General features: G+C 42.6%; 1 protein-coding gene across 1 annotated transcript; it reads right to left on the bottom strand.

Moving 5' to 3' along the window:
- Positions 1-254: 254 nt before the first annotated feature.
- Positions 255-5,631, bottom strand: CUNH4orf54 (chromosome unknown C4orf54 homolog). Its single transcript, XM_046459052.2, has one exon. It carries the CDS (start codon positions 5,622-5,624, stop codon positions 270-272), a length of 5,355 nt encoding a protein of 1,784 aa, XP_046315008.1. The 5' UTR covers positions 5,625-5,631; the 3' UTR covers positions 255-269.
- Between the last annotated feature and the right edge of the window lie 21,161 nt (positions 5,632-26,792).

Genomic DNA, 26,792 nt, shown 5'->3' with positions numbered 1-26,792 from the left:
ACTCAAGCATTTTGAAAAAGTAGAAGGGGAAAGCCTGGTAAAGGGGATAGAGGAGTCGGGAGAGAAGGAACTTGGAGAGCAAATGAGCTCCTTCAGACATCACATGGGATTTAGTTTTAACTGCCTATTTCTAGAGGCCATCTCTTTGGCTGTAAATCTCCCACTTCAAACACCAAGAAACGGGATTGTTCTTGTTCTCTTAATCCTGACTATCAAAGTAAAATTCACTCACCAGCAGCTGTTCCAATCTGCTTTCTGGTGACTTCTTGTCATCTGTGTTCCACCACAAAGCTCATGGTGGTGCCATCAAAGGAAGGGGGAGCAATGATCCGCGGTCCCAGGGGCTGCGAAGTGATGCTGATGACAGGTTTGCCGTGCAGCTGGGCGAAGCCCTTGGCTCCCACCAGCTGGGATGTGGCTGCTGGGGCTGAGGAGGAAGAGGTGGCAGGAGACTGACCAGAGGCCATGAAGTATGGGGCCTCTGTGAAAGTTGCAGCTGCCTCTTTGTTGTGAGGCTCGGTCGCCATTGAGAGCTCACCACCCCCTGGAGGGTGAGCAATTGGCGTGGGCTGCAGAGCATTGGTGGGCAGCATTGTGGGCAGAAACCCAGGGTAGATCATGTAGGTGGGTCCATAGGCCCCAGGACTCAGGGCCAAGGGAGGCACAGGGAGGGACATGGGAGTCACAGCCTGCTGCTGGGAGGTTATGGGCACATCCACATATTGCCCTGTCTCAGGGTCAAATAGTCTCCGAGTCATGGGCTGTACTGGTGTGTCCACCAGATAGTACTGGCCAGTGGTCACATCCAGGAGCATCTTACGCTGAGTTTGCTGAGGTGGTGACTGCTGGAAGGGGTCTGTAGGAACAGCAGCTGGGCCTGCAGGAGCTGGGGCAGGCATGCCTGGTGGTGAGAAGCAGAGGACTTGAGGTTGGGCACCCTGGAGGGTAAAAGGCAGTGGCTGCTGGTGGTAGATGGCAGTAGGTGTATGCTCAGGGCTCTGTGGCCCTGAGCGGGCAGCTGCTGTCTCCCGGGGGTTGTCAGGTTTGGTACGCCAAGCTGGCCGGCTGGTTCCACTGACCTGAGAGCCCTTGGGGCTACTGGAGACCTGACTTCGGGCACTCAGTGGGGGTAAGCTACAGAGAGTGGCAGCTGAGGAGATGGGGGCCCCCTCTCTTGCAGCACCAGGTCTACCAGGTAACTCTCCTGCAGCAGAGGTTCCCTTAAGGGGGATAGTCAGGTAATTCTCACAGTCACTATTGCTCTTCTCCAAATTGATGCCACTTTTCCTGTTGGTCGCCTCATTGGGTGGTGCCTGGGTGGCCGGAGAGATCTTGAGGGACCGGAGTCCCTGTGATTTGATGCCCTTGACCACTGAAGAGCTCTCTGGAGAAGGCCCTTGTGGGAACTTGCCAGCGACACCCCCAGTTTTCTGAGTGCTACTGGCACTCACTGTGAACACGTTCCGGTTGCTGGGGAGTGGTGGGAGGGGCTGCAGAGGCTGGGTTCTTTCCACATCTTTGTGGACAGGGGGAATATAGAGGGATCGGGGCCTTTCCCTGGCCATGTTCTCAAAGGCTGCTGCCCGGGCAGACACACTCTCGGTGCTGGGGTTGGAGTTTCTCCTCTGCAGACGTTCCACGGGAGCCCCTCTCAGGACCACAGCACCTTTGTTTCCCGTGCCTCGTTCTTCCACCTCACCTAGTCGTTTGGCCAACTTGTCAGGGTTTCCCTCAGGACCCACCACCCCTTCCCTCTCCTCACTAGCAATGAGTGACAAGACATGACTGTCTGTCATCATGGGCAAGGGATCACTTTTCCGTTTCCACTCATTCCTGTTGAAACTGTACAGCTCTTCCATGGATCTCACTGCAGCAGTCAGCTTCTCCAGGGCATTTCGGGCTGGCTTTGGGGTTTTACCTTCCTCCTTAATGTCCTCCTCCTTGGTTTTCTCTGGGGTCTTCTGAGCAGCAGCCTTGGAGACAATTTTGAGCACAGGCAGGTATGAGCCCTGCTCAGGTTTATTGGGGGCAATGGTGGCCACAGGCAGCCTGCCAGATGCCCTGTGAACCAAGACAGTCCCTTCTGGGGAGGAGGAGTTCAAGATCCTGCTGCTGTTCCCTTTGCCCATGCCTTCCCTGGGCTCCCGGTCCATGCTGTCTTCTCTCTGGTTCACTACAGCCTGGCACGTAATTACCATGGGAGACAGGGATCTGGATCCACCAGCTGCAGGAGCCAGCTGCCTGGGCTTGGACCCTGTCAGTCCCTGCTCTGGAGTAATGCTGCCTTTGTCACTGCTGTCCCCTGATCCTTTGATTAGTTTTCTGACATCTCTCACCTGGTGGAGGGGCCCTTGAGCCTTGGACTTGTCTCTGACATCTCTCACCTGGAACTGGGGCACTTTTTCCAGATTGTCCCCACGGAAGAGTTTCTGCTGTGCCCTGCTGTTGTCCTCAATGGTCTTAAAGAAGTTAGAAGCGCTGCCTCCAGCCAGCTTGGGTGTGAGCAATTTGGCAATATTGAAGTCCGAGCTTGGCTGTTGGACACTCCCCAGCCGGATCTTGATTTCGGGAGCCTTGGGTCTGATCACTGCCGTGGTTGTGGCCTGGGCAGCAGGGTACTTGGTGGCCTGCTTCCCTGGCTGCTTGTCCTTGGGCGTCTGCTGGATGTTGGGGACAAAGAGACGAGACATGATGGTGGACTTGCTGGCAGAGATCTCCCCGAGATCCGCCCTCCAGTCCCCGCCTTTGGGGAGCTTCAGCTTCCCAATGGGGGCTTTCTCTTCCCGCTTCTCGGCCCCTTTCTCCTTCCATGACCGAAAAGCACTGTTCTGACTGCGGAGAAAGATGCCTTTCACAGTCTCTGAGGCACTCTTTTTAATTTCACACACTTCAGTTTGTCCATCGGTGAAACTCCGGCCAGAACCTGCGTTGCCTTCTCGAGGAGTACTGGCTTTGAAAATTGGGGATTTAGACCCCTCCCCACCTGCGTCAGACACACTGACCACCGTGTACTCGGAACCCGCCTCTGAGTGGCGGGAATTCTGCCGCTGCAAGACCCTGTCTCGCAGTTTCTCAGCCCCAGAAGACCCCTCTGCTTCCTTGGAGGTGCCGGGGAGGTTGTGATGAGATGTGTCAGTGACTTCTCCCCTCTCCATTTTAAACTCGTGCTCCCGTTGCATCTTCTTGGAAATGACATTTTTGAGCAGGCTGGATGCAAACTTGGACTTCTTGTGGGGGCCTTCACCGCGGGGGGCAGGCTTGTTGCTCTCAGAGGTCTCTGAGCCATCATCTGTGCACACCGACCCAGGTCCCTTGCTGGAGCCCTTGGTGGCCCTGCAGGGTCCAGTGGCCGAGCTGGCTTTGCTCTCACTGCGTAAATTCAGGGGTTCCAGAAGAGTGACGACGCGAGAACCCGTTTGGATCTGTTTCTGGAAACACAAGGGTGTCTCCACATGTTTGATTTCCCCCTCGACTTTGCTGACCACAAATTCCAAGGCCTTGGTCTGGGACTTCTTGGACTGGATGTAAAGCTGGTCTGCAGGACCACGGGCCCCACTGCCCTTCCTCAGACCTGCAGCCACAGAGGCCGCGCTGCTCCTGAGAAGGCTCTGTTCCACCCTGGCTCCAACACCTCCACATTTTAGGTCCAGGAAGGTTGACCAGCGTCCAAAGCCCACTTCGGAGAGGGTGGTAGAGGACTCACGGGAGCTGATGTTCAGAGCCTCAAAGTAGGGGTAAGCAAGGCTCCGGAAAGCCCGGGAGGTCAGGTTACGCACCTCTTTGTCTGCATCGTCCAGTTCGCTCACGGCACTGGAGGCTCCGCTGGAGTAGTCCACCAGCTCCTTTGCCCGTATGGCCCCGCACCTGGTTTGCAGGCGAGCAGGGACAGCAATGAATTTCTTTGCATGGTCCTGAGCCACGGCTGCAGCCGAGTTTTGCTTCAGTGAACTTGAATTCTGTTCAGCAGCTGTAGAGACTCGGAGGCTCATGTCGCCTTCATGCTTGGCAGCATAAATAATGTTTTGCTTTGCACGCACGTTGCTAGGCTCATTTATAGCCCGGGAAGTTGGTTTGATTGATAGGAGGATCTGGCTTGCTGCACTCCCACAGCTGCTGGCGGTGGTGGAGGCTGCCCCTGAAGCTGCCTCCCGGAGCTCCAGCAAGGGCTCAGGCAGGGTGGCAGTGCCAGGCCCAGTGGGTGGGGGAGTAGGGTCACTGTCGGAGGGGACACTGCCCACTTCCGTGCTGCTGGTGTCACGACCACTGCTGCCTGCACTGAGGCGAACCAGGTCGCTACTGGTGGGGCTGGGTGTCCGGGTGGCATTGGTGCTAGGAGTGGTGCTGAGGTAGCAGCTGTTATCGTCGTCCTCTTCGGTGGGGGTGGTGACGTCCCCTGGGGTCTCGTCGCTGCCACCAAAGGAAGCATAATCCACAAACGAGTAGATCACGTTGTTGTCCTCGAAATCCCAGCGGGAGGCCAGCCCCACGTCGAAATCCATGTCCTGCTCCACCTCACTCAGCTGGATCTCATGGGTGGTGATGTAGTGAGCCTCTTCATTTTTGGGGGGATCCCTGTTACTCTGGGATTTGGCAATAATGTCCCTGCACTCTGTTCCATCTCCTGTCCTCCCTCCCCCTTCCTGCCCTTCTCCTCCTCTTGCTTTTTTCCCTACTTCTCCTCCCTTGGGTTGGCAACTCACTTCGCTCTCACTCTCAAAGCCTAAGGATGAAGAGGAGGTAGCCAGAGCCCCGGATGATGTGGCAGATTCATCCATTTTGGAAAGGCCATGGTCTTCTGCTTTGTCCACAGGGGAGGAGGAGGAGGAGTTGCCACCCTCATCAGTGGAGAGTTGGGAGCTGGAGCATTCCGAGGAAGCAGGGTTCTTCTGGGGGATTGGAGTCCTGCACTCTGGACTAGTGGGCTCATCCTGGGCTCTCTCCTTTGGGCTCCTAGAGGCTTTCTGATCCCCCGAGCGGTGTTCCAGTGTAAGTTTTACTGTCCGGGGACTCGCCCTCTGGATTCCGGCTGAAGCGCACATCTCCACATATTTTGCTTCTCGCTGGGAGGAGGCTGAAGGCTTGGGAAGTGGCCGCAGCTGCTGCCTGCGCTCCTGGCTGTCTTGCTTTCTGCTCACTGGATCCTGTACTTGCACCAGTCTGGCCTGCGAGTTCGGCTCAGGAGTGGCGGCTTCCATTCTGAGTCCTTGCCCAGGTTCCAGCGACAGGAAGAGGCAGTGGTGAGCACCCGGGCTGTCTTGGGTCCCTCTTTGGTCCTGGAGGGGCCGCAGTGTTGCCTGAAGCAGGGTCCCACGTGCCTGGACTGGCCCCAAGACTGTAGGCACCACTGCCACTGCTGTCACCACCTCCCAGGTCTTCAGCCCCTGTGGCGAGGCTGAGGCAAGGCGGAGGGAAGTGGGAAGGCTCCTGGATGGGGCGGCAGAGGTGGTCTGTGGCTGGGGGGCTGCTGCTCTGGCCGAGACTGCAGCCTGTGACTTGTGGCTGAGCTGGCCTGTCCAGTTATCTGCCTGGCACCGTGGGCAGCTGGGGGTCTGAATGCCATGAGCCACGGAAGAAGCAGCATCTGTAGGTCGACCCCTGGACTCCCAGAAATGAAAGCAAAGCATGTGCTGTTTCTTGTGAAGCCTTGTCCCTTTCCTGGATGGGGCAAGAAAGGGTCACGTCATTCCAGAAATATTTTTAGTGTCCATTCCTTAGTCATATCAAAACCACACTTGAGGGGAAGAGGGTAGAGATGAAAAGAGGCTGGGGGTGGAGGGATGAGGGTTCCAATTCAAATCAACCAAATGTTCTATGTAATCTATTATAGAGATGTCTAGCAAGTATGCAATTATTCTTTACTCGCTGCCATCTTTCTCTCCCGAGCCTCTGATTAAATGGATTTTCCCCCTTGTTCTGAAACAAAATTCAGATTTTTACACTGCACTTCAAACCAATTGAGGACACTCTGGAAATACTTCAAAATCTCCTTCATACATATGGTAGCTTTATATTTGCTTCAAAATCTTTGTGTTTCCTTTCTCTTTGGAAAACCAAATCAGAAGAGTTCTGGAAATAAAAACTTTTCATAGGAAAATAATATTTCATCCCTCTTTCCCCGAAGTGGCATTCTATGAAACATAACCTGTTGTTCCCAAATAGGAAGAATCCCTTCTAGAATCCTTGCTGTGATGACTCAAAGTACCAAAGGGTGATTTTCAAAGACCTGAAATTTAGTGCCTTAAATAAATTTTAATTATAGTCATGAAAAAAGGAGCACCTAGGGCCAAAGCTGACACTACTGCAAATCCCTACAATATCTACTCGATCTCAAAATGTTCCCTAAACTTGTAAAACCATGGCAAGACAATAAGCCCCAATTAAATATAGCCCAGGCTGCAAACTCACTGATTCTGTTTCGCTGGCTATATTCCAGGCCCGCAGGGCACGGAGTCAAAAAGCACGAAAGAACAAGGAATATGCTTACCCTTCATCAGTACAGTGCGGCTTGGAGGGAGGTTCAGAGAGGAAATGTGACCCGCTGGCATGCCCCATGGAGACAAAGCCAAATCCCAGTTCACTGCCTCTGAGCTACATCCATTTCAAACAAGTCAGTAGTTGTGCAGGCAAGTTTGCCAGGAAACCCAAGTGGGGGTCTGTGCTGGCCATCCTCAGAGCAATTCCTTGGGTACTACCGGTAGAGAACCACATCTTGATTTTGGTGAGATCTGGCCCTCATCACCTGCCAGGCCCAACTCCACCACTATACATAGTCTATGTGTCACTTACACCGATTGAATAAAGCACTATTTTAAACATCCACATTTGTGGGGAACAAAAATAACACCATCAGCCAGCCCCTTCCAATATGAATGCCACCCCCACACGGAAAAATGTTCTTTCCTCTGAATAGGCATGTGGGTAGGTATGAAGTGGGAGCCCCGAACAACTGAAGCATCCACCTTCTCACACTTGGGATGTGAACTCATAGCCATCTCCCGACAACTCCCTCTGCCCACACCATTGCCATTAAAAACACTACCCAAAGAAAGACTGGAAATATCAGGAATAAGAGTATGGATATAAAGTCAGAACTCTAGGCAAAGACAGAAGAAAAGAAAAGGAAAAAATGGCACAATAATCTTGGTTTCCTAATACTAGTCATAATAATAATTACAACTAAGACTTAAATAGTGCTTACTACATGCCAGGAACTACTTGAAGCACCTTTTAAATGTGTATATTATTTAACCTCATAAGAACCTGATGAGTTAGATATAATTATTGCACTGATTTTGTAGATGGAAAAGCTAAGGCACAGAACGGTTCAAAAATTATGGAGCAGCGTTCACATCCAGGCAATCTGGTTGCAGAGCTTGAATCTTAACTATTAAGCTACACAGTCTTACTGACTTCTACACTCACATACTATACAGGGTACCCAGATAATCAATTAGAAGAAGGAATTTATCCAATAGGTAATTTTATCTGCATGACCACAAATAAACCATGCAACAGTTTTGAGTTTTTTTTTTCATATAACCAACCTGTGTACATATTAAGTACTTAGGGATTAAGTAACATGATCCTATAAATAAAATGAAATAAAATATTGTTGGCTTCTTCAGGCAAGCAGAGTGTTTTCTTTTGCTCTGAGGTTGATCGTGCCTTGGCTGATAGATCCTGAAGATGGCCTCAAACACTGTGAAGCATACATACCCCATAGTTGAATAGAAGGCAGAGTTTCTGCCCATCAAAGCAATTATAGTCTAGGGAGGAATTTTTCCAGCACTTTCCATATGGCCCTGTCTGTCATGACAACACAACAGATTTCAGCAGAATTTCTCCCAGCAGTTGGCAAACTACAAAATTGCAAGGTCAGATGTCCCAGATGCAGGTTAAATCATAACTTCAATACCCCCAGTTCTGAAAAATCTCCCTCCAGAGTCTTGCTCCCTCAGAGAGCACAGTCCTAGCAAGCCTCTCCAAGAGGCTGTTCTAAAATAGGTACTTACCTTCAAGATATCTGTGTAGCTCTCTTTCTGCTGTTTTATCTAAATGAATGGCAGTACAGGAAAAAAATAAAGGGAAAACTTTTTCAAATAAATTCAATTTCCAAAAAATCAGTTTTAATTCGAACCACAATTTCTTCAAAAACTTGGAATAGGACAGACTCTACCTCTTAAAAGAAAAAAGTCCATAAATGGAAAAACAGTGACCAAATTTAGGGTAAAACAAGAACTCGAAACTTCTTGCCTCCTGGCATTTTCAGAGTCATTTTCTGGGTGATTTTTTTGTTACAATGAAAATAGATGCTCTCAGTTCTGCTGAAATAACTTTCAGTCCATTGGTAGCCATATGGCCTTTTTATTCCTTAATGTGACTAGAGTCATTTTTTTTTTACAGATGAACTCAGTGATTGCCTACCTGATCTCACTTCTTGAGCAATTAACAGTGACTAATGTTACCAGCATTAACCCAGGGTAAGTGGGCCCACTTACTAAGCCAGGCAAGGTATACTTGGTTGATAACTTTATATGGGAATTCAAAGAGCAACAAAGGAAGTGACTCAGCATCATTATTTTTGTCTCTGTAGAGAAAGTTTCTCAGTATTCCCTGAAAGTCTTCTGAAATGTATCACTGTATGTAAAACTTTAACATGATTAAAGAAATGAAGAATGAAAGCCAGATCATCTGCCAGTTAGGAAAAGGATATGATTATATTTAGGGTCTCTGACAGTGGCATAATGGGATAAATAATATGTCATCGAAAAAGAAGAACAGTTTATCGAAGGTAGACCAAGACCGGAAATGAAGAGAGAGATTAAATGCAAACCAGAAAGGAGACAAAGGACTTTCCAAACACAGACATTCTCAGATTCCCTGGGATGAGTGAGAGGTATTCTTTAATTGCCTTATTTATGCACAATGGTATAAAAGAGGTTTTTCTTTCCTTTTTTTTTTCTTTTTTTTTTTTTTGAGACAGGGTCTCACTTACATTGTCCTAACTGGCCTTGAACTCTCAATCCCCCTGCCTCAGCCTCTCGAGTTATTGGTATTACAGGTGTGTACCATCGCTCCAGGAGGAAGAAGGCTTTTCTTCTGGCCAGTGCTTAATGCCCTGTGGACAGCTGTTTCTCTCTGGCCCAGGTAGAAATAACATTTGAAGGAAAGGCACCATGTTACCTTTTGTTGCTGAGGGTGAGAAAGAGTATTATTTAGTTTTTGAGGTAAATGTTTTCCATGTTTTGCTTATCAGTCCTCTCAATCATACCATGAAAGAGCAATTATTATTCCCATTTTATGCATAAAATAATTGAGGATGAGTGAAGACATGTGTCCTATATGACCTTTACAATTAATAGTAAGTGTTGGAGCCCTGATTGCATCCCAGCTCTGAGCAACCCAAGCCCACGCTCAGTTGGTGGTTGAGCATTCAGTCTATGAGGTGGAGGTCACAGGGCCAAGCCCACTGCTGGCTACCACCACAACCAGCTGCCTGTACTCAGCACCAGCTGGTCTCCATGGAGTCCAAAGAAACGGAGTGGCAGGATTCGTATAAGACTATCCCTGTGAATAGAAAAACAGCATGTACCGTGAGGATGAATAAGTAGCATCGTCTTCTTGTGCAAAGAGAAAAGCACCTTATTGTAGAGTCACATTCACACCGTAGATGCAACCCCTTAGCCATGCCCTTAAAACTTGGAAGGACAGAGAGGAACAGTTCACCACCAGAAATAAAATCTTACTAACACTTAAGCCTGCACACACAGGCCTCAGGTAGCACAAAATAGGTTTGACTTTTCCCCTTGAGCCAGGATGCTCTATTTTCTTCTCTGGTCTTCCTCCTCCTCCTTCTGCTTTTTGAATGGTCTCTTTGGCAGTTTGTTGTCTTTTCCCTACCCCTACTCTTTCTCTCTTTCCTTCTGGCCCTGACTTGTTATCTCGGGCCATAGTTTCCATTGGGTTTCTCCTAAGGGAGCTGTGAAGGTTTTAATGTTTCAGATCTTACTGGATAAAGGAAAATGATCCTTTCCAGTCCAGCCTCAAGGTGGAACATCAACAAGCAAACAAATCTTTCTCTACATCGTACTTAAAATAATCTAACTCTCTTGGTCCATCTTGCCCATGATCTCTGTTATCCTAACCTGCATGATGTAGGAACCAGACTTGCCAAAGGTCCCTTCCAAGTCTGGGAAAGTAGCACAGAGAAGATGCCTTATTAGGTTTTAGCAAATTACAGTCAATTTTTCTAACTTGGCATTGAAACAGAATTTAATTAACCAGCCAACTCAGCTGCCTGACCACAGAATCATGTGGATGACTTATTGCTATGATTCTTAACAAGCATTCTTTTTTCCCTTTTATTCTTGATATTATAACTTGGGTCCTAAAATCTTGTTTCTGTCTTCATCTGCTTTGAAAAATGTTTATTTTCCCCAAATTTCTGATTTTAGACATCCACAATTTCAAATATGGACCTCCAAAAATTGACTCAATATTTTATTTTTCAATATTCTATTTCCTTTGAATATTCCTTTGAACATCTCATTTCTTCCCTTGCTTCAAATCACACCTTCAAATCTGCTCAACACTCAAGACCTAAGATGCAAATTAAAGCAACTTTTGAGAAAACAATCTGAACGTTTCTGTCATACAGAATAAGAACATGAAAATAAAATTTTTTTTCTATTATAAGACAAAAACATTTGCGGAAACAATCCAAACAACTCTGAGCTACTGAATGAGAATTTAAGAGTATAACCATCCCTTTGTTCAGTCTTATCTTCCCACATATACAATTTTGGTGTTTAGTGTTCCATAAGATTTTCTATGTTATTTATAATTTTATGTTTATTAAATATCCAACTCCTTATCTTCAAGTTTTAATCATCACTTCCACGTGGGGTCTTCCCTTTCCACTGTATCTCTAAAGTGGGACTCAGAATGACCTTGTCATATCCCATCATCTTATGCATTACACTGTTCACCAATTATAAAAACTCTTGTTCTGGTTCATTGCCCATCTTTCTCATCAGAATTTAAACTCATTGCAGGCAGGGATCATGTCTGACTTGTCAGTTGCTTTCATTTCAACATCTAGGACAATATTAGCTTCACAAAAGCAGAATTTTTGTTCTTTCTTTCTACCTTTCTTTCTTTCATGTTTTGCCTCTTTTGTTTACTAATATTTTCCCCAGTGCCTAAGAAGGGCCGGGCATACAGTAGGTACACAATACATCTTTGTTACCTCTCAAATAACTAACCAGTAGGAACTCAGAAAATGCTCTTTTGCCTCCATTATTGAATCAATAATTAAATAGTTTATTACTTTTGGATAACTGGAGAAAAGCTAGCAAAATTATTTAGGGAGAGTCCTCTTTAATGGAATATCTAAGAATGATGTATAAATAATTCATCAAAGCATTAAGATCTACAAGTGTTATTAAGACATTATTTATAGTCACATTTGAAGTCCTTAGAAACACTTAATATTCAAAAGTTAGCAAAAATTACCTTATTATCTTGTTTAACTTCTAAATTTACCTAGCAAAATACTACTTAAAATAAAGCAAATTCTAAATACATTGTTATCAAATAGTACAAATTCAGAATTCATAAATCCTAAATAATTACTTTTGTTTTATAATTCAACTCAATGGTTAACAAGTCAAACTCAGAATGGGCCTCTTCAGAGTATGCTATTTTCCTTCAGGTTATATATATATATCAGGCACAAGCCTCCCAGGTCAAAAAGGGATCGTTGAATGAATAGTCTTTCAAAGATTAGAAGTTGTTAGTCAAGAAAGATGCTTTACTTTGAGCTGAGAACTCTGACCTTATCCTGCCAGCAACCCCGGGTGACCAAGGATGCAAGGAGATCTGACTGTCGCTGCTGAGCATCGAGGCTTAGTGGGATTACAAAGGAAGGAGAAATCAGCCAGATACATTTCAGGCCAGCAGACCCTTCTTGTATTTATGACAACATGTTTTCCTAGTAACAGTTTATTTTGCTGAAAGCATTTAAATAAAAACCTCCAGAGACTCTTTTGAGAAGGTGGTTTTGCATTCCCCAGTCAAACACCTGCCTGATTTTAATGTGCTACTATTTTAGTCCCCATAAGCATATGCTCCCTTCCATAAGACACAAGCTGGTCTCTGTATATTTATCATCCACACAGGCTCTAAAAATAGAAATAGGTGCAGAAGATTGTCCTGGCTATCTCTGTGTGTCCTCAGCAGCTAGGGAAGCAAACTCATGGACAAGAAAACCATTTTTCTCCATGCTAACTCAACACAACACACTTTTGATATGATAGTTCACAAACTCTTTGGAATATGTTCCCTAGCTGAAAGGTCTTCTTGCCCAGTAGTCTCTCTGTTGTCTTAGTGTGACTAAAACAACCTCAGCACAACACTGTATAAGGCCAAACAGTTCAATCAAAACACTCCTAAGCTGCTCTCCCCTTCTCCTCCTTCTCTATTCCTAGTGAATTCTAGGATTAGATAGGGAGAGAGCCCACTTCCTTAACAATCACACTTGTATTAGTGTTGAGACCAGGAGACATACCTCCATTGTGCCTTCTCACTCCCCAAAGGGTCATTTTAATTCATGGTGGGGCCACAGGCTGCTCACTGGTTGGACTTCTGAGACACAACTTAAAGTAAAAAGCAAGAAAGGCCAAAATTGCTTTTGGAAACCCCTCAAGTTTCCCATAGGTCTGATTTCAGAGTTTTGAGTATACAATTCTGTATAATATAATATGTGACTGCACATAATTATATATGGTATATAATACATAAGTGCACATTTATTCAGTAAAGAACACTTTGCAAAACAACATTTTACAAGGTTGTGTTTCCCACCCCAGTGGTTGAATTTACATAAATCAAATGCACTTGAACTCAAGATGACTCGGCTTCAGGGGTTAGATAAGTCTTTTGGCCTCTCACTTTTCTTGTGTGGCCTTCCTTCCTGCTCTGTGTTTGAAATAAGTCCATTTGGAATCAGTTGGCTTTTGGTGTGGTCATCAAGTGTTTTTAAAATCAATTAAATGTATTTTCCATCCCTTATTTTGTGGTATGCAACCAAATTAAATTTATGTAAAATGGCTGAAAGTGAACTCCTATTTCTGTGCATATCTGCACGTGTAGTGGAAGAGAAGGGCAGGAAAGTACCGAGTTTTCCAGCTCCTGAGTTAAGTGTTTATACCGCTTGATACACACATAACTGTTTGCTGTGGATAGATATATCTTCTCAGTTTGCAGAGCTGTGGTTTTTTTCCAGCCTTTACTGCAACCGGCATGATGAAGACAATGCTGATTACTTGGTTGCTCAGGCAATGGCACTGTGGAGAGATTAAGCATGATCTCCCCTGTATCCGGTAGTGGACAACGTAGAAACTTCTGCATGAGACATGAAGTAACCCTGTAAAATGGGGGAAATGATAGCTACCGGGATCTGATGAAGATTAAAGGAAGTAATACCTGTGAATGACTTAAAACAGTGCCCAGCACACAGTGAGCTCTCCACTGTTGTTAGCTGTTACTGCTTCTATTCTTGGTCTTGTGCCAACAGGCATCCTGGGAAGGAGTTTAGGTCCCTTTTGGAACCTTCTAGTGATATTTTTATAACTTAGTCACTCAAGATACTCCCAAGAGATATCAGAAGCTTGGTAGAGTTTACTTCTAATGGCAGGTATTTATTTAGAAACAAAAACAGTTCCACCAAGACTTTTATCTTATGTAGTCTTTGGGGAGAAAAGATATGGGGTTGTAGTTTTCCTGCCTGGAAATGAGGAGAAATCTGTAGGAACAAGGATTCTATAGGTCATTTAGTTCAATCCACTTTAAAAATGATAAAACTGAGAACAAGAGAGGCACAAGGTCACAAAGATTTGTCACTACCAGTGATAAAGATGTCTTCTTTCCTCACTTGTCAAATTCTATGGAGGACGAAAACTCAAAATCATGTTTAACCATGAGATTAAAATATAGTCCGGTCATCCTTAAAAAGTAAACTCTATGTAGCGTTTTAAATTAATCCTACTAGGAAGATTTAACTTATAAGGTTTATAGATACTTGGCCAAAATATATTGGAACATCTCTAGAAAGAGTTGAATAGTTGATAATTTTCATTATCTCTTTAATATCAGGCCACTTGTCTGCAAAAGAGTAATCAGTATGAACATGAATGACCAAACTTAAATTGCTGAAATTGTGCCTCAGTTGACTCAACAGTATGTATTCCTATCATGGAAATTCCTACAGTATACCTGCTTTTCATGGGCTATAGAAAATGGCAGAAAAGCTAGAAAATGTGATTTGTTGCAAAATTAAATGATTATTATAGATGTAATTGTGCATATGCAAGAAGAAAGCACAGGGCACCAACATACCACCATGATTCATAAACGCAGAGTGTCCCCTGGAGGTCCGTGGGGTAACAGTTTGGTCTCAGCTTGCCACTAGTGTGAGCTAGTGAAAACTTTAAGAGGTAGAGACTAGTAGGAATTCTTTGAGTCATTGAGGTTGGGCTTCTGAAGAACATTGTGAGACCCATTTCTTTTCTTTTCTTTCTCTCCTTCAGTTCCAGCCATGAGATGAGCAGTTTTGCTCTACCATATAACCCCACCATGATGTGTTACCACAAAGCCAAAGCAACAGAGTCAAGCCATCATCGACTAAAACCTCAACCTGTGAACCAAAATATTTCTTTTCTCTTTGTAGGTTGATTACCTCAGGTATTTTGTTATAGTGATAGAAAGTTAAATAAAATTACCTGCAAGTTAAAAACAAGGATATTTAAACCTTCTCTATAGCCTTTCTAAGGTACTATTGTGTTTATTTTCAGGAAGCCTTCATAAACTATTTTGACTAAAGAATTTAGACAAAAATAAATTAGTTTAAATTTTTTCCCTGGATAGTATCCTTTAGCAGTCATTTTTTTTCAACAACTTTCTTATTTCTCCCATTCCCTTATTCTTCAAGGATAAGTGGATCCTCGGACCTACCAATATCATGCTGTCAATACAGATAGCCCCATCTTGGATTTGAAAAGAGCCATAACAAATATAAGGGCCAGCATGATCTCCTAAAGAATACTGTATATTATGTTCCTTTGTATGATAAACATTTCTTGGACCCTACTGATCATCCATGTATTCCTAGCTTTAGCATAATTTTGCATATAGTGATGCAAATTGAATTAAGATTAAGATTAGAGCTGTTCTTGTAACAAAAACTTAGTGGAAGTTTTTATATGGAATGATTTTTGGAATAGATGGGGGCATATAGCTTCAAAGGAATTCAGAGGAAGGCAGACTAGTAGGGAAATAGAACTCTTCATGGAAGCCATCTGACCACTAAGAGAATCCTGGTGCTATGGCCAGCTCAAGACAGAAAAGGTCCCCGTCACTTGGAAGGGTAGATCCCATTGTTACCATCATGTTGGTAAATATGTCTCAGGAATAATTAAACAGATTAGGCTGAAGGGAAGAAAGATATCTGATAGGGTATATTTTCTGGGTTAGCTGTGCAAACAGTCTGATCTGGTATGGTACATTCTTTGACACTTGTGTCTGGTGCCCTCTAAAGCCAGGATAAACTCAGTAGAAATGAACCATGAAGATACAGACAGAGTCAGAGAGAATTGACAAAACTTTATATTTGAGGGATTTGTTGCAAAAAATGTCATTATTTAAAGGACATCAAGGCCCAACTTGAAATGAAGAGAGAAATGACAACCCAGCAAGGTAGTAACTAGGAGGACCAGATGAGGACCAGGGAGAGACTAGATAGGGAACATGGCTGTACCCCAGGGACTGTGAGTGATTTACCTCTATTAAGCTTTACCCTCACCCCTCCACCTGTGATATCAGTGCTCCTATGAGAGTTGTTAATGAGCCCTTAGATTTAACAACAAGGGGCACGTTGTTAAACACAAAGGTCATTTCTCTGCTTTTTTCAGTAGCATTTGACATGGCTGACCATTCTCTCATCTGTTCCTGTAGCTATCGTTGGTTGGCTTCCAGGAAACGTCAGTGGATGCTCCTCCTGCGTCAATAATTGCTCCTTCTCAGCCTCTTGAACTTGTTCCTTTCTTCTCGGTCTCTGGTCTACTTTTCCTCTCCACATACACATGCTCCCTTTGTGCTCTCACACCGTCTCCTGACTCTCAGCATGATTTATATACCAATGATTTTGAGTGAATATTTCCATCCTAGCCTGTCTTGTGAACTCAGATTCATGTCTCTACTGGGGTATCTCAGTTTGAACTCTACCTTATCCCAAAACCTGTTTCATCTTATCCTTACAGACTTTCAGGTGGAAAACCTAGGTGTAAACATTGACCCCTCGAATTCTCACTTCCTTGCCAATCCATTAGAAATACAGTTGGTCTGTCTGTACAACATAGGACCACTAGTCTGAATTGCAAATTTTATTGACTAGTTCTCTTTAAAGCCCAACTTAGATGTTAATACCCATACGAAGCCTTAACCAACTTCTACCCCATCCTATGCCAAACTAGTTGCTACTTCTTATTTTCACATCTTTCCTATACCTGTTACAGGTATATTTTACAATATTCACTGCACTGTATGAAAATTAGAATGTACATCTTCATATAGTCATAAATTTGTGATTTTCCTGCTACACTATGAGGACCCAGAGTCTAGTGAATATGTTTTATTGATCTTTATCCTTATAACTAAACAGATTCATATGAGCCTATGGTAAACAATTAGCAAATAAATAACAATGATTTTAGGTCAAGTTTAGTTTATGTGCTTTTATAATTTTTAAATGTTTTTTAAGTAAAGCTAAAGGATCATCATTTCTGCAATTTAAAAAAAATTAATGCAGAAGAATTTAAGCATAATGGCTTGAGGGAGTTTTGTTGTTGGGTTTTTTGTTTGTTTTTTTTTTGTGTGTGTGTGTGTTTTGTTTTGTTGTGTTCTGTTGTGTTGTTTTTTACCAGGAAAAGGTTCAGAACATAAGCCCTGAGTTTCTGGCCTTGAACCTTCAGTGTGTCTTCAGGTTTAAAGAAGCAGATTAATCCAGTTGTGCCATCAGCCTGAAGCCTCTGGAAGCTGGCCAGAGCTGCCTTAGAATTTTCCTCTTCTTTTTCTCTTTCTATCTGCCAGGCTAGCTCAGTGAGTCCATTTGCAGAATCAAATGAAAATCAATCCCTTTTATGCAAACCTTCCTGAAGTGGCAAGGCCATGTTTGGTCACAGGAGTGGAGGTTCGTGCGGTGGAAGCTCTGGTGGTGATTTCTCCCTGTGGAGGGCTCGCCAGAGCCCTCCCTCCACATAGCGATGAAAGGGAGGATCAAACAGCTCTCAAAGCCAAGCTCCATTAGACTCGCCTTTTCTAAATATAGCATGCTTCAATAAACACCATTGTGAATTTGCAGTTTGCTTGCTGGGAAGTACATTGCCACCTCCACCAAAATCTCATGCATGCATGTATATATTTACATCTTATTGGACCTCATTTCATCAACTAGAACTATCTGGAAATTCATTTTTTATTTTATTATTTGATATTCATTCAGTTCCTGCTTAGTCTTTTAGATACATAAACTGCAAGAAAAAGACCTCTGACTTGGGGCAGATTGAATGAAAGTGAACAAAATTTAACCAAAGATAAGGCTGAGATCTCTGCAGTTCTTGGAAAATGCCACCTGAGACCAGGTTGCTGAGATCCACTGCCCTGAATCCACCAAGTGACACTTTCACCAACTAAAGAACAACAGGTGGCTCAGATTAAGACGGTGCATTGCTTTATACAAATTCTCCTGAGCAGTGTCTGCTGGTGCAATTAGGAAGACGTGTTCTGTTTGATTTTCTGAAAGAAAACTTTTCCTCTGCACATACACATTCTCCCTTTGTGCTCTCACACCATCTCCTGACTCTCATCATGATTTATATACCATATTCTGGTAAAAGTACTATCCTTATTTTTGGTTTATGCTCATCTTTGATTCTGATGGAAATGAAATCTCTTTTCTGAAGCCAACACCTGATCCTTGAGCTTCTGTTCTCTCTCCCCTAAAAAAAGACCAGGAGAGAAAGCACATCAGGTGTGCAAAGCTCAGCAATGATTTAGGATGGGAACCAAGGAACTTGATCTCCAGTGGAACCCATGGGGATCACCATGGGAGAATGTGATGATATGAGTTGACTTTAACCCAAGAGGTCCTCATGCAGATAGGAGAGACAGGGCCATCCGAGCAACTGCAGAGGGACAGAGTTGATGCTTTTGTGTATGGTCTGAAACCAGCTTTCCCCAACTGTTGGGTATACTGCTTTATTTTTTTGTTTTTTTTTATGGGGGAGAGGGGCTGGGAATTGAACTCAGGGGCACTCAACCACAGAACCACATCCCCAACTGTATTTTATATTTTATTTAGAGACAGGGTCTCACTGAGTTGCTTAGCGTCTCACAGTTGCTGAAGGTGGCTTTGAACTCATGATCCTCCTGCTTCAGCCTCCTGAGCCACTGGGATTACAGGCATGCACCACCTCGCCTGGCTTGCTTTAGTTTTTGCATAGAAAAAAGCTCATAACCCCAGTACATCATGACTCCCTATATCATTTGCAAAATTTGTTATGTTTTAGAGGTTATTTGTTCTGCTTCTGCCAATTTCTACTTAATTAGTTTTTCACGTAAACCAAACAAATTAGAGTAACAACTTTAGAAAACAAACTTTTCAGTCTGGAAACAGAAAAAAGAAATAGATATTATATGATGTTAGCTAAATGTGAGAGAAGCAATAACAATAAGACAAAAAAGGAAGACAAAATTTTGTGGAATTCTTGTGGTTTGATTTTTTTAAATCATTTCTGCTTTTTGTGGCTCTTAGCTATATGTTTATGCTGCATGTGTTAAATCATTCCATCTTCAAAATAAGCAGAAACTAGTGTTTCAAACATTTGTCAAATGAGAATCCCGCTTTAGGAAAATCTCTCTTGACTTTTTTTTTTACTCACAAAATATAAATTAGGATATGGTTTTCTTCTTCACAAGGAAAATCCTTTAAGTCAGAATTATGCAGAACAATGTTTTTGCAAATAACTGTCATGTGTTGGAAAAAATCAAAACATCTCAATTAATATCCTGTCACACTATTTATTAGTACCTTGAGCACTTAAGTCCAATAAACTTTTAAGCTTCTATGTTGTTTTCTATAAAACAAAGATAACAACACCTACTACACATACTTTTTAGGAGGAAATGAGACAAGTACCTACCCTGTGCCATGAACATATATATACTTGGCACTAATATTAGGATCTACTTGATACTTTTACTTGCTACTTTTCCTTTGTATCAAAATGCTACATTATACTGGATTCCATCAAGCATATAATAATTGGATTTTTTTTTTGTAAACTACTATTGTTGCTCAGTTTTAGAATATCATAATGATGAAAAGTATTTAAAAATAAAATTTCATTTGTTTGTATCCCACAACTTCTCAGAAACATATCTACTGTGTAAAGTGAAGGGCAGATTCACATATTCATTAACTTCATGTATTTCAGAGTGAAGACAGGGTCTACTTCTAGAAGACGAGCCATCTTTACTAGATGATGTGAAGTCAAGGAACATGCCTGCATCTCAGCCTTTCTGAACACAGAATGAAGGCAAATACATCTTGGTTTGTGGGTGCAGATTATTGAGGGGCTGGCCACTCTAGAGGCTCTTCCAGGTTCCTCTGCAGTCCGTAACCTGAACCCCTGTGTTGGGTACCTTGGCGAGGTGTTTCTGGTGGGACTAATTTCTGGTCTTCCAAGCTACAGCACAATGAAGGAGGTTCTGCTTCAGTCTGCTTTAATGCACAACCTCCTTGTGGGTCTTCCCCAGCTGCCATCGAACCCCTTGCCACCTGACCTCATTTCCTATCCCTATTAGTGCCTGCATGGAGCAAGAACTACTTCAATCTTACAGTGGATTCTAAGGGCTTATATACCCAACATTTCTGAAGAAGTTACATAAACTATCACCAGAAATTTTTGTTTGTCCCAACCATAGGGAGAATGGTTGTAGCCTTATACAACTCAAAGAGGCTCCAAACACATTCTAATCTATATTCATAGCATAGCCTGGAATTTTCCGGCATATAGCCTATGCGGCAATACATGGCAGCCCTGATAGAAAAAAAATGAGGAGCTCTGGAATATCCCTTGAAACTGAATCTGAAGCTTGATCATATGTAAAACCTATACTCTCTTTCGAATTTGGGAAGACCACTTTAATCTTGTAGTCAGTTAGCTCTGGAAAGGGTTCTAAGTACAAGCAGGCTTAATACTTTGAAATCTAGCTCCTCTCCTGTATCCAAATTGTCACTGCCTTAGTTCAGGTCTCTATCATTTCCTCCCTAAATTATGCTAACAGCCTCCTATCTGGTCTCCTTGCCTTTAATCCCCACCTCTCATCCATTTCTTAGCGTTGACAAGGTGACCCATCTAAATCACAACCTGGTCATATCATTCCACTGTTTCAAGCCCTTAATAACTTTCCACTGCCTCAGGACAGCATCCAAACTCCTCAGCTTGGCTAGAAGACCCTTCATGACTCTGGCCCCTGTTCTTTTGCTTCTGTAACATCATGCCTGCTCCAGCCAGGCCTTTACACTTGATACTGTATGTGCCTACAATACCCCTTGACCTTGCTACCCGCTTTTCCTGACCAAGCCCAGCTTAGACACTACCTCCCCTGGGAGTATCTGAAAGCAGAATCAGGGAGTAGAAATTTTAGCAATGAAAATACATCTTACACCCACAAAGTGTTGAAAAGTAAGTCTTAAGAAAAGTAAGAAAGAAAAAGTCATGCCTGACACCCCCCCACACACATACATACATCTGGTTCACATGGGTTCATTGCTGGCAGCAGATTCAGTGAGATAGATGTATAGAGTGAGGGTCATGCCAAGCTGTGCTGCTGCATTTCTTCCCAACCTCCAGGCAGGTGCCAGGGATGATGCCCAAGAGATGAGCATTGGTAAGTGCCTCTGGGTGCCAACCAGAGATAACCAGATGACAAGACCCAGTGAGAGGCAGCCACAAGTCATGTGGGAAATACAAGATGGAAAATGTAGCAGAGAAAAATTTAAGCTCAGGAGCAGTATCTTTAGATATCAGTTTATCATTTTAATATAAGAGCACTAGACTCTTCCATGGGTTGTAGATGGTGCTTTACATGGCGTAGGAGTTCTAGATGTTTTTCAAGAGCCACCTCAAGGAAATAGAGGGGATGAACACAGTTTTTCTCAAACACCTCCACTTTGGTGTAGATCCTGTTCTTCAGTGTAAGATAAATCAAGGGTTATGCTGTTTCAAATGCATTGAAAACCCCGAAAAGAGATGTATCAACAGCAAACATTCAATGAGTCAACCTATGCACATCACCTCCTGGAAGTAAATAAGATGTGGCAACAGAAACACTCCAGAGCTATTGGGTGCTGCTCTCATAGACTCTTGTCTCCAGCTTCCTCCTCCCAGAGATCAGTGGGACTTATTCCCAAGCCAGTCAATGCCAGTTGCCTTTTGTTATGTTAGTTGTAGGTATTTAATTAATTGCACATTATATAAGTCAATGAAATATAGTGAAAAGAGGGTTCTTTTTTGCATTAATACTAAGGAGTATTTATATCAGGAAACAAGGCACTAAATAAAATATTGCCCTAGAATTACATATGGGTGAGTTCTCTCTTTGAGGAAAGATTGTAAATATATAAATGGAAGTTACTCTCAGATTGTTTCATAACCATCCTGGAGAACCCCAACCTGGAAATTGTATATGATCTATTAGAAGTGCCAGACACACAAAAGAGGCAATGACAGAACCCCAAATGGTGTGTTCACATACAAATCAAGCTTTGGTCTACATGGATGGAAAACAAACAGACTTCTATGTTTTAAGACAAATAAAATACTTTAATATAAACACTATTTTATGACCTTCCACTTTGATTTTTTAAATTAATTGCTAGTCCTATCATGTGTGGGTGTGTGGGGGTGTGTGTGTGTGGTGTGTGATAAGAAAATGTTCTTTCTGCAAAAACAAATGATCCCACAGAAATAGCTCAGAATATATGGTTCTGTGGGCATTTTTCATCCAAGCAGAAAAGACACTTCTGTTGAAGCGAACCCTGACTGGCCTTCGTTTGTGCAGCTGTCGGGCTCAATGGCCACTATAACACAGACAACACAGTCGTTTCCAACTACAACAGGTGTCCTTGATTTTAAGTCTTTCTTAAATTTCAGCAGAGACTGCAGTACGGTCATGGAAAAAACAGTTGGAAGAGAAGAAGAAAGGTAGTCGGGGGTGTGGAGTGAATAATGTGATCTGGACCCTTTCTCACTGGTCATTACATTAGTCATGCCAAAAGGCTCTGCTTGGCAAGCCCAATATGACAAAGATGCATTGATTCTGCTCTCTACTGTGACCAGTCACTGAATGACTTAGATCATTTTTTGTTGGGTAGTAACAAGACGCCAACCATACAAGCCCTCTTTGCCCAGAGAGCAGTGTAAGAGTTTACAGAAAAATCAGCAGGGCAGTATGGCCAAGGGGTCAAGAGAAATGTACCAAACAGTTGAGCTCATCAACCAAACAAGAGAAATACACGAGTTGCCTGGAAGATGTGCTATATTCTTCCATAGAAAGTATATTCTGAAAACTGATTATAGATACCTGGTGTGTAAAAGAGTTTCATAAAGGACTAATAATTTATTTTCTTATGAGTGTCTGTGACCTGTAACTAAACCACAACCTTTAACAAATAAAGATCATAGCGTCTTAAATTGTATTCAAGCATGAGCCTCCCATAGGCATCTTGTCACCTGGGGGATTCCACCTGGAACTCAGACTAGGTCTTCCAACCACTGTAAAGCCAGTGTTTGCCTCCTACACCCTGCTGCTCTTCTGACCTCTCACCCCTCTTCCTTGTGATAGCCAGTGTCTCTGTCCAGACATATTTTATGAATATTAAAAAGTGCTTTCTATAACACATTTGAAATCATTGTTTATATACAGTTCGGCAAATTGTTTTATGCATCTCATTTTTGGAGTCTGATTTTTTTCCCTCCAGTTTTCTTGAGAGTGTAACTGATAAATACAAATAGTACATATTTAAGATGTCAACTGTGATTTTTTTTCTTTCCACATTTTTACCGGCGCATTATAGTCGTATAGAATGGTGGGCTTTGTTGTTACATATTCATATGTGCACAAATATAATAATATAATTGGCCAATTTCATTCCCCAACACTTCCTCCCTACCCCCCATCCTCCTACTCCCCGGTCCCTTTCCTCTATTGATCTCCCTTTGATTTTTGTAAGATCCATGCCCCCACACATCATTTCTTTTCCCTTTTCCTTGCTAATTTCCACATATGAGAGAAACCATATAACCCTTGACCTTCTGAGTTTGACTTATTTCACTTAACATAATAGTCTCAAATTCCATCCATTTTCCTGCAAATGTTATAATTTCATTTTAAGGCTAAATAAAATGCAATTGTGTATATATTCCATATTTTCTTTATTCATTCATCCATTGATGGACACCTAGACTAAATCCATAGTTTGGTTATTGTGAATTGTGCTGCTATAAATACAGGTATGCATAGTATGATGACTTTAATTCTTTAGGGTTAACACTGAGGATTAATAAATCTGGGTCATATAGTGGTTCCATGCTTAGAACCTTTGAAGAACCTCCAAATCAATTTCCATAGAGGTTGTACTAATTTACGATCCCAGCAACAGTGTAAAAGTGTTCTTTTTTCTCCACGTCCTCTCCACCATTTATTATTGTTTGTATTCTTGAAGACTGCCATCCTAAATGGTATGACATAAAATCTGTGTAGTGCATTTCCTCAATTGCTAATGATGGTGAACATTTTTGTATTCAATTGTGATATTTTGATATATGTATGTATTGTGAAATTATTACCCTAATCAAGCTAATGTATATTAATATAACCTCACAAAGTTTCTCCCCCTTTGGTGGTGAGAACATTTAATATCCATTCTCTTAGCAAATCTTAAGTATACAATATGGTCTTGTTAACGATAGTCAACCACCTAGATCTCCAGAATTTATTCTTCCTGCACAATTCAAACTTTGTACACTTGGATCAACATTTCCCCCATTCCCCAGCCCCAAAGGTGCTATTTTAACTAGATTCTATAAAAAGAATGGGAGTAGAAGATGAAAGGACTAAAAATAAAATGGAACCATTGGTCCCCATCTGCAGATAAACTTAAGATGCCTACAGAAGTAGTCCGTGTGACCTGTGCAGGGGAGTGATGCAGAGAAATGGATAGATGAGGAAGCCATTCCTTGGGATAGTGGCCTGCCTGCTCACCTTCACTTCTTGTTTGACCCTTGCCCTGAGCAACCACAGCTGACATGGGTGTTGTCATCCCCCAGTAACTGCATGGATCTGATGGGCTTCAAGTTCTTGTCCAATTCACAGACATGAGAACTAGTTTGGCAGATTTAGCCCCATGATAGCATCTTCATAGAACCCATATGAATGCCTGATAGTTCCCTGAAGTTTGTTGCCATAGTATGAAATCAGTACCTATTTCCCTGCTTGGATCTGGAGAACTATTTTTTCATTCCCAAAGGACAGAGCTCTGGAAATAGTGTCTTTAGACCCTCAAAGAAAAGTAACTGACCATCGATGAGGTCTGCATATCTCTAATCCTTATTGATATTGCTGTTAGGAGGATGGTTGAGCTTTGCTGAAGGTGGTGGGACATCACAGAAGCATCTTCAGATCTTTACCTGGGTCCCCTCATGTTCAGCAGAAATTTCTGTTTTATCAAGGACAGACCCCATAGTACAGCTTATTGGCAGTCACATCTGGTCAGTAGCGTCCACCACTGTATAGAGGATCTTGATCACTCTTTTCTGCACTGAGGAGTAAATATCAAATTTATATCAGTATCTCACAGTGTCCGTCCATTGTGTTTTATCACCTCATAGCCTACAGGGTTTACATTGTATTAGCCACTAAAGTGTTTCTATGGGTTCCAGTACTCTTTCCATGCCAGATCAGCACCAGTTTATAGTTAGCTATGATGTAGAGTGTGTATGCAGCACCAACTAAAGCTCCCCAAGATTCTGGTATAGCAACAGCCACCCCTATTCTCTGGGCACTTTAGCATTTCTTATAAGGCAAGTCTAGTGGTGATAAATTTTCTCAGCTTTTGTTTGTCTGGGAAAGTCTTTATCTTGACATCATTTTAGAGTTTAGTACTCTCGGTTGGCAGTGTTTTTTTTTTTTTTTTTTTTTCAGTAAAGAGCTCATTCTCTCCTAGCCTACAGGATTTATGCTAAAGAATTCACTGATGGTTTTATGGGGGTTCCTTTGAACATGACTAGTCATTTTTCTTTTCCTGCTTTAAAAATTCTCCTTTTGTATCTGTGTTTTGGAAATTTGATTATAACATGTCTTGGTGAACATCTTGTTATCTATCTGGAGTTCTTTGGGCTTCCTAGGTCTGGAAGTTCATTTTCCTTTCCAGATTTGGTAGGTTTTCTCTAATTATTTCTGTTAAAAAGACTGCAGCCCCTTTCTGTTTCTCTACTGCTTCTGAAATTACCACAATGTACATTTTGGATTACTTGATGGTGTCACATAAACTTTTTTCACTATTTATTTATTTATGTATTTGTATTTGTTTCTCTGGGTAATTGTAGATGTCCTGAGCTCACCATTTTTTCCTGCTTGATTGAATCTGCTTTGGAATTCTCTATGGAAACTTTTAGTTTAGTCATTGTGTTCTTCAGCTCCAGAACTTCTGTTTGGTTCCTTTTTGCTCTTCATCAACTGTCCTGTTTAGAAATTCTGTGAGGCCCATTTGACAGGGTCCATGATAGGCTTCTATGTATTTACTAAAGATTATTTAGCTAAATGACTCATGTTTTATTTTCTAAAGAAATAAGGAAGAGCATACAGAAGCAAAATAATTAAAATAACATAGAAGGCTAAAACATTTTTTAAAAACTGTTTATAGTATAGTAGATACAATAGCTACTTGGAGAGTGGGCAGGGGGCTGGCATCTGAGGGTTAGAAAACTCTCTTGAGAACAGGAATAGGTCTACTCATGATGAGACTTTCCATTTTCTATGAAGTTCACAGCTAATCTCAGGCTCAATGAGGATACATTTAACAGAACTTGAGTAATATCAGTAAATGTCCCTCAGCCTTGTCATTATCCCTAACTGATATCTGCTGTTTATAGCATCTCAGCAAAGATGTCAAATGAATAGGAGTCAGTGTTTTCTAAAGCCAGTCTTTTCTGGTGTATCAGGTGTCAAACGATTATGAGAGCTCATTATACCCTGATTAACTTTCTTGCTTTCAACCTGGACTTTCCCACTGATTTGGGGGAAAGCTGAGAGTAAACTTAATGAAGTTTCTCATATTAAGAGTCAACAGAAGCACAGTTTTTTAAGAGGATCAAAAGAGTCATGCTTCATAGCTTCCAACCATAGGGAGTTAGGAAGTCCCACAAGAAGGAAACTGGCACTGGAGTCAGATCATGTGCCTGGGTGAGAATCCAGGTCCACTTGCATATCAGCCATATGTCCTGGGCATGACTTAACCTTCCAAGCCTCTGCTTACGCCTGTGTAGGGTGAGGTATTAATCCCTCCATTATAGGGCTAAAGGTAGAAGTAAACAGGCTATGGGCCAGAGCACATGTGTACCATGTCAGACACTGTGCTGGATTTCCAGAGGCTAGACATGTATTGAGCATAT

The sequence above is a fragment of the Marmota monax genome, unplaced genomic scaffold (assembly GCF_021218885.2).
Source record: "Marmota monax isolate L192 unplaced genomic scaffold, Marmota_monax_Labrador192_F-V1.1 WCK01_AAM20220418_F8-fsc00002, whole genome shotgun sequence".
Taxonomy (NCBI): domain Eukaryota; kingdom Metazoa; phylum Chordata; class Mammalia; order Rodentia; family Sciuridae; genus Marmota; species Marmota monax.
This window is presented reverse-complemented; position numbering and strand designations above follow the sequence as displayed.